The sequence below is a fragment of the Lactuca sativa genome, chromosome 4 (assembly GCF_002870075.4).
Source record: "Lactuca sativa cultivar Salinas chromosome 4, Lsat_Salinas_v11, whole genome shotgun sequence".
NCBI classification, from domain to species: Eukaryota; Viridiplantae; Streptophyta; class Magnoliopsida; order Asterales; family Asteraceae; genus Lactuca; species Lactuca sativa.
Genome location: NC_056626.2, coordinates 410,018,119 through 410,027,077, shown reverse-complemented (window position 1 = coordinate 410,027,077; position 8,959 = coordinate 410,018,119). Strand labels below are relative to the sequence as shown.

The window sequence follows — 8,959 nt, the reverse complement described above, 5'->3', positions numbered from 1 at the left end:
TCTTGGAGCTCATAGGCTAATTTTTGTTCTCAGATGTTCTCAATCTAAAAAATGTTCTCATTTGAACACACACACACACACAAACATATATATATATATATATATATATATATATATATATATATATATATATATATATATATATACACACACACACACATATACACACACACAAATGGGTTATGGCGGATACCCAACGAATAGCAGTTCCAAAAAAGTAAGAACCGGAACTGGAACCTCTTAAAGCGGATCCAAAACTTTGGGAACCGGAACCGCCGGTTCCAATGTGGTTTCGGTTCTGAAAACAAATACCTGGTTCTGATACTCACCCCTAATTACCATACCATAATTTCTCAATTGATACGGTACTAAAAACCAAATGTGTTGACTACCAAATATATTAGTTACGAATATTCTTGATTCGGATGGTAACATGTTTGTTGGTTTTTTGTGATACTTATTTGCTAGTCGTGGTTGCTTATATAGATATCAAATATATAGAGACACAAACTATACAAAGTGCATATACACAACATAAAATAAACATAACTGAAACCATAATGAAGTAAAAGCTAATATTTAACATGGCCTATTTCTTTCTTTTCTTTTTCTAATAATCATAATGGAGTAAAACAGCAATGAACCACTTCCAATTGCAATTCTGAAACTAAACATAAATACATAATAACAAGATTAAGAAACATTCACAAGTACCACATACCAAGCATTACCAATGTCACACACCTTCTCTCCTATATTCACAATCAATACTCTTGTTCGTTCAAGCAATGGTAATTGAGAAAGAAAAAAAAGTAAATAAAAATCAAGCAGCTGTTCTTTATACACTTATCAAACAGCTGAATCTCCTTTTCACAAAAGGAAAAAAAAATAAACACACAACAATTTGGAGATGAAATAAATGAATTAATGGAGTTCCATTATTTTGCAGCCCTGAAAAGCTGACTTCCAAGGGTCACAACGGGTGTTCCTTCCCCCATAATAGTTGTCAAGCTCATTTCTTTTTCGAGTATTCTATCCAATTCCATTACCACAGAACTCATTGCAGGCCGTCTCTCACTGGAAACCTCCACACATCCGATTATCAACCCAATGTACTCTTCCATACCTTCTGTTGTGAAGCTGTTCCCAATTCGTGGATCAATAACAACACTTGACATTGTTCCTTCTTCTTGATGATTTTGCACCCATTCCACAAGATTCTGGTTGGAGTCTGAAGATAGCAATCCCACTGCTTCTTTCCCGCTTACCAACTCCAGCAAGAACACACCAAAGCTGTAGACATCACTCTTTTCAGAGAAGCGTCTGAACTCCCTCACCCTATACCAGACACAGACACAGACACAGATTCAGCAAAATGCTGCAGGAATTTGACAGTAACAAACAAACAAACAAAGCCATGTATGAAAAGTAGGGTATCACTCTGGAGCAAGAAAAATCTCATCAGCTGTAATTTGAGAAGACGGGCCTGCTGCTGTGTCAACTCTTGATAGAAAATTCCGGACCCCCGCATCAGCTACTTTAGCTATGAAGTTCTCATCTACTAAAACATTTGCTGTTTTGAAGTCCTTATGAGTCAACCGGGGGCTGAGTGAGTGGAGGTGAGCCAGACCTGAACATATATATGACACATATAATTAAGGAGCAAAATGTATATAATAACTTAACAGCTCAAATCATTTAACGCACAAAAGAATCTGCAGTTTATCTATAGAAACAAACCAAACCAAAAAAAAAAAAAACAAAAAAACAAAAACAAAAACAAAAAACAAAAGATGAACTAATACCAGGAAAGCCAAAAATGCTCACTGATTTTGCAGAGGATCACCTTTAGCTGCCCCAAGAGCTATTGAAAGCCTGTGTTTGAATTCAAGCTTCTCTTTAGTAACGTGCTCCCCAGCCCCCCCTGCAGGTTGAAAATTTAAATAATGGAAGTTGACGGATGGATGGATGGATTAAAAAGAAATAATAATATGAATGGATATATATATACATATATATATATATATATTACCATACAGGTGGACCGAAACACTTCCATTAGGCACATACTCGTATACAAGAATCTGTTGATCATTTGCCTGGCAGTAACCTAGAAGAGTCACAATATTCCGGTGCTGAATTGATGCCAGATATCTCACCTGAAACAAGTTTAAATCACTCACATAACATATTTCAACTTGACAAATCAAATGAATGAATGAATCTTTTTACCTCTTCAATGAAGTCGTTACTAAAGGGAGCAGGTCGCCTTTTTATGGCTACTAGCATACCATCATCAAGTAAGCCTTTGTACACCTCCCCAAATTTTCCTTCCCCAATCAAACTTTTGTCACTAAAATTCTTTGTAGCCGAACACAATTCTTCAATCTTAAACACCCTTGTTTCTCGGATCACCAATTCCACCCCCTGACCCGGAGGTCTTCCACCACCTGGATTGTATATACATATTACAATCGGTTAATATTTTAAATTAATTGATAAACAAACAATCACAAAACAAAAGTGACCTTGAGATGGATCAGAAGAGCCCGTCTCTGAAGTTCTAGAAACACTCCTGTTATTACAAAGGAAGAACCATGTGACAAAAATCACCACCCCAAGCAAAGCCGCAGCTCCTGCAGCTCCTCCGACTATTGCTGCAAGAGTCCTTGACATTTGGTATGAGAACCTTGTCGACTTTTATTCAGCTATGTACAAGTTACTACTTGGCTTGCTCCCTGCATATATACATATCAAACATATCCCATCGGATGTGCCTTAATAACACACAACAAAAATAAGAAGAAGAATGATGTAGGAATGAGAGATGAAATCATTGCTTTGACTCAATTGATACAGCGAATTATATGGATGAATATGACAGTAGTTTATCAACAAGTGTAGACTGGTAAAGTACAATGCCAGTTCTGGTAGTTGGTGGCTCTAAATTATCAAGCAGAAATGAATCATTAATTATATAAACAATGAAGGAAAAGCAATACCCAAACTGTTGAGGGCTGGAACAATAATAGCTTAGCAAGATCCCTAAAAGTAAAAGACCCAATGAAATTGCTCAGATCACAGACATCAATTTCTGAATCAAGAATTAGTAGGCATTGGAGTAACCAATCAGCCAAGTACTTCAAGTCGGTTGTAAAGTAACGGATGAATGATTGGGGAATGCGGCTGTAAAGGGATCGGGATACCGAGCTATTAATAATACATACATACATACATACGGGACTAGTTTGAGCTTAGAGATGAATTTAGAATTGAATTAAAGAAACGGAGGGGGGAAGAAGACCATCATCGCCATACTTTCGTCTCATCAGAGAAACAATGCCGACAGAAAGTGACCTCGCGCCGACACAGACACACACATTCGAAATCCAACTCAAAGGAATATATATTATATATTTTTGAAAAATAATAAATAAAAGAAACAATCCAGCAAGGGAAATTACAGTGAAGAAAAAAGATTTGATTTTTGTCGCTAATTAGCAATGAATCACCAACTCGTACTAATGAATCTTTTCAGAAAATGAAAAACGAGCAGAAGAAATGACGATCCCAAGGTGAAAAGACCAGCACAGGAGGGAGGAAGAAGAAAAATTACTTATTACAAAACCAATTACACTGCTAGGCTTGCTACTAGTAATAGTCAGAAAATAAAGAAAGAAAGAAAGAGAGTCTGTGATGGGGGCAACTATGGGCTGTAAAGCAGTAGAATTGGGTTGTCTGGTACTCTATACTGGTAGGAGAGTTAGTTGGAAGCTTTTGTATTATACTCCTATCTAAAATTCATTTAGAGTAAATTACATCTTCTGTCATAAATATTTTTCTTTTGCAGTTTTGGTCCTTAATTTAAAGTATTCTGGTAATATTTGCAGTCCCTCTTTAAGCGTATGATTATTTTTTCTCCATAAATAAAACTGTTCATTATTTTATTAAGCACTTGACCTCTTTCCCCTGTTGTCTATGGCAATTGGCAAGAGGCATCTTGGTTAAGGTTAACCCACCCCGACTTCTCTTAAGATTAACACTTTGCTCCCTGTTCTTTTTTCAACTTGTCCAGCAACGTCCCCTGCCCCACGCTATATGTTGGAGTTGGAAGGCTCCTATCATAAAAGATGAGATAGATACCCTTCTCCAGCTAATCAAATAATACCACCATTATTAACTTAATATACAGCAGTTTCACCACCATCTCATTTTCCCCCTCAAATTTTAATTTTCATCAACTCACACCCCTAAACCAATACTACTGCCTCTATTTGCATAATTTAAATGATTCATCAAACAAAATAAATTTAATCAAACAAACATTCGTCCTAAGGCAAACAAAGTTATATAAATTTTATAATATTCCTACTCGATGTGATTATGTTTGTAAAACATAATCTTAGTTAACATTGATCGGGAAGGAACTAGTAATCCATTTAAGAGGACTTTATCCGGAAACGAACTTACTTTTTCTAACTCGGAATGAATTGGAAAGGTGAGATGCACTAATCGGAAAGAGACTCTCTCTTGACTTGATTTTCCCTATTGGCTTTGACTGCGGTAAGTAATTCACTCGGAAGAGGGGCAAGTTGGGACCTCGATTTATTGGTCCGTTCAGGATTTTTGCCTGAGTCGATAGGGTTGCATATCGACTGGACCTCCCGGATGAGCTGAGTCAGATTCATAACACCTTCCATGTGTCCCAGCTTCGGAAATGTGTCCCTGATTAAGCTGTAGTTATCACTCTGGACGACATTCAAGTAGATGAGAGCCTGAACTATATTGAGAAACTCATTGCGGTTTTGGATAGAAAGACTAAGGTTCTTTGTAAAAAAGAGGTGAAACTAGTAAAGGTGCAATGGCAGCACCGAAAGGGATCCGAATGCACATGGGAGCCGGAGGATGAGATGCGGGAGCATTACCCGGATTTGTTTGCGTCTGCGGACTTCGAGGACGAAGTCTAGTCCAAGTAGGGGAGAGTTGTAACACTCCAAATCAGGTATTACTCTTTGGACCCTTAAAATGGAAAAGTATGGCATAATGGTCCCTTAGTACGTGAGGCGTACTCCAGGAGTACGCTTAGTGTACTAAGGATAAATGATCACGGAGGGTAGCCGCGTACGATGGGCGTACCAAGAAGTACGCAGTGCATATGCAACAGAAGGGCAAAACCCTAATTCTCGGACTTGACACTTATTTAAACATCCTTAAGCCTCTTTGACTAAACCCTAATCAGCCTCTAGAGTCTCATTTCGTCCCTTTACCTCAGTTTCCCATTAAGAGTGTGATTTTAGAGCATAGAAGTGTGGTGGTGGCCATTTTGGAGCTTATTCAAGAAGAAGAAGTTAGTAAGCAAGCTTGGGGTGGCATTGGGCTTTAAGATCTCGCATCTAGTTCACGTTGAGGAGCTTATAGAGGTATAAAGTCTTAATCTTGCCAACTTATTCATTAGACTGAGCTAGGGTTATCTATATTGTCTCATTTGTGTTTATGGATAATCTCTTGGGAGTTTCAGCAACTCCAGAGCTTAGGAAGAGTAGATCTGAGGTCCCTTAGTTCATTCATACCATAAAAATGCAGTCTTGATGAGTGTTTTGACCTCATGCATGAGTTAAGACCATTGGAAAGATCTTAATGGATTATAAGGGGTTGTTGGGAACATATGGAGAATGCAAGGACATAAAGTTGCCAACTTTATGCATTAGAACGTCTTAATGGACTCAGATCTAAAGCTTGACGTTAATATCCCAAGCATTAAGAGCTTAATGGTCATTTGTGCATGTCTAACTTGTACGTCGTGGGTAACAACATGTACGCAGTGTGTACCGCTTAAGGAACTAGTACGTTGGGCGTACTGGAGTCGTACGCAAGGCGTATGCACTCAGATGGGTTTTGGGCCCTCAAGCCATTGGGCCTTATTCAACGTTGGGTTGGACTCCTTTTTGATTTTTGGGTTGATTTTTGTATTTTGGGCCCATAGTTGTTTTGGGTGGGCCTTATTGGGCCATATGGCCCATTAATAGTTTTGTGCATGGACTTTGATCCCATTATAAAAGGAAAGACTCTTGGGCCATTATGGAAGGACTTGGGCTTAGGTAACTGGGCTTTTTAATTAGATTGTATTTAATCCTAATTTAAGGTTAATGATATTATTGTTCAGCACGGGTGGTTTCAGACTGTTAGGCGAGTAGCTTTCAGATTCAACAGACTAAGGTGAGTCTCCTCACCATACAAATGGGTCGAAGGCACCAAGGCTGGTCCATGATTTGCTATGTGGTATGCTAGTTGATTATGTGATATGTGTTATTCTAGTTGTATTTGTGATACTTGCATGAAAGACCTCGAGGGGTTCCCGAGGCACTTGGGTGTAAGATATTGGAGGGTTTCCATGGCATCCTAAGTAAGCACCTCGGGGGGTTCCCGGGGGCAGTAGGGTGTGAGAGCTTGGAGGGTTTCCATGGAATCCTTAGTTAAGACCTCGGGGGGTTCTCGAGGCATTGGGCTAAGACCTTGTGGGGGTTCCCATGACACCCAGAGTAAGACCCTGGAGGGTTTCCAGGGCATCCTTATATGTTTATATGCATGGCTTATGTAGTTTATATGGCTGATATGTTTTATGTGATTATGTGGGTTGTGTGGGGTATGTTATCGGGAACTCACTAAGTGTTAGGTTACAATTTGTTGGTTCTTTCAGGTACTTCAGGATCTAAGGGCAAGACCACGGCGTGATGGCGCGGCATGCACTCTCTAGTGTTTTGTTTGGGGACACTCTGATTTTATGAATAATTTATCTGATGTTATGAATTTGAAAACAATTGTGATTGGAATTTTATAATTTATGGAAATTAATTCGTTATTTAAAAATGAAAAATTTTATTGAAAATTTGGGTTGTTACACTGGAAGTTCCTCAGCCACTAGTGGTTAACTATTGATTTGGAAGATTTAGGTGAAAACTGGAAAATGATCGTTGAGAAGGTAAGAGAAATTATGTTGGAACATAATGCTACAGTTCGAACAAGAAGAGATGAACGTCGATATATCAAACTTGCTTAGAACCTTTCATCAGCTTGTAACACCCGTTTTAGAAGGTCCTCGGTTGCGACTTAGGAGGCCAAGGGTATGAGCATAATCTGTCGATTCGGCCTTTTATGGGTCTTGGGTCTTATTCGGAAGGTTGTAGGGCTGGGAGCGTAGGGTTTTTCACCACTTTTTCGTGGATATGAAGTTCGTAGGAAACAGACTTAGAATGAAGAATTTATAGTACTTTGAGGTTATTGGCATTATTGGTCCTTGGTAGAGAAAAGTGGCAAGGAGATCACATGCATGCAAGGTGGCCAGCACAAGAGTACGCCCAGCATAGAGGGGATAAGTGGTCGCGGGTGTTGGAGACGTACGCCCACCGTACGAGAAGTACACCCAGTGTACGCTCAGAGTCCCTAAACCTTAATTTTTAGGGTGTGCCACTATATAAAGAACATTATACCCTCACGGGTCAGCCTCCTTCTCACCCTTAGATAGTTTTCACGAAACCCTAATCTTCTTTGAGTGTCCTTGGAGCTTGGAAGGCTTTGTAAGAGCATTTTGGTGTTTTGGATCCACCCTTCAAGGAAGCAAAGTTCAAGACAAGGTGTTGGTGTAAAAGTGAAGGTTCAAATATGGGATTGTTGCTTTACTTCAGACCTTTTCAAGATATAAAGTCATGAGCTTGATGATTAATCTTTTAGATCTCTCTTAGGATGAGTTTATGGACACTTTTGGTCCCAACAATGGATCTTTATGATTCAAACACGTTTTTAGGTCCAGTGTTGCCACCTTTAGTATCATGTGAGTCCCATAAGCAATAAAGTTTCAATCTTTAGGGATCATTTGTGGCCATGCATGAGATCTAGCCCTTTTCATGGAAGTTTGTTGTCACATTTCAAGTTTGGGCTCATTTGGTGGATTGCAAGCCACCAAGTAATCAACTTTATGGATTAAGATGTCTAAGAGGACTTGGATCTATAACTGTAGCTGTTGGAATGAAGTATTAAGCACTTAATGGAAAAGTAGCTTAACAGAGGAGTACATTGGGCGTACATGCAGGTACGTGTAGCGTACACCACCTTCAGCCATTACGCTTAGCGTATAAGGGAGTACGCCTCGCGTACTCATCAGTTATGGGCTTGGAGTGTTTTGGGCCTCGAGTTGGGCCAGGCAGTGGACTTTGGGCCTTTAGGCCTTATGTGACAACCCGAAATTTCTTCCGTTCATACCGTTAAAAATAAATCAATTCAAAATTTATTTCTGCTCTTGTCAGCATTATCTCGGGTCTAATTAAATATTTTAAACTCAGTACAATCGAGGCTTGGGTCCAAGAAGGAGTTTTTCCATGTCAAAGCGTAGCATCCGAGCCAAACACCCCCTTCGAAAGGAGTGTACGATCGCAAACTCGAGTTTACGGTCATACACCCCCCACCCCACCCCTTTGACCGAAAACTCTACCCTATATATAGGGTATATGGCCTTTATTTGTCACTTTACATACTTCAAATGCCTTCTCTCTCTCTACATTCATCAAGTTTGCTCAAGGAATCCTCAAGAAAGTAAGTGATTCCTTCCTTTGGGTATTAATCCTTCCTATATCCATGATTCACTCTTGATTCATCCATGGATTTCACCTTTTTATCTAGATCTTCAAGAATCCTCAAGAACACCTTACTATATTGGACCGAAAACACCTTTCTTTGCCTTCAAATCGTAAGTATCATCCTCTTATACTTATATCTAGTTAGGATTCTTGTGTTTTTCCTTGAAATCGTCACTTTTCCATGAACAACAGGTGTTTACGATCTAGTGTATCTCCTTAGACCGTACACCCTTCAATGACTGTAAAGTCATGAACCGTGAACCCATGGACTGTAAACCCATGGACCGTAAACCCATGGACCATAACCTATGGACCGTAAACCCATGGAC

At 39.3% G+C, this 8,959-nt stretch overlaps 1 protein-coding gene across 1 annotated transcript; it reads right to left on the bottom strand.

Moving 5' to 3' along the window:
• Positions 1-628: 628 nt before the first annotated feature.
• Positions 629-3,747, bottom strand: LOC111884224 (proline-rich receptor-like protein kinase PERK3). The gene is made up of 7 exons (XM_023880537.3): positions 3,003-3,747; positions 2,529-2,738; positions 2,233-2,450; positions 2,033-2,159; positions 1,847-1,924; positions 1,441-1,630; positions 629-1,338 (listed from the first exon to the last, which is right to left on the bottom strand). Exons 2-7 carry the CDS (start codon positions 2,674-2,676, stop codon positions 939-941), a joined length of 1,161 nt encoding a protein of 386 aa, XP_023736305.1. The 5' UTR covers positions 2,677-2,738; positions 3,003-3,747; the 3' UTR covers positions 629-938.
• Positions 3,748-8,959: the final 5,212 nt, after the last annotated feature.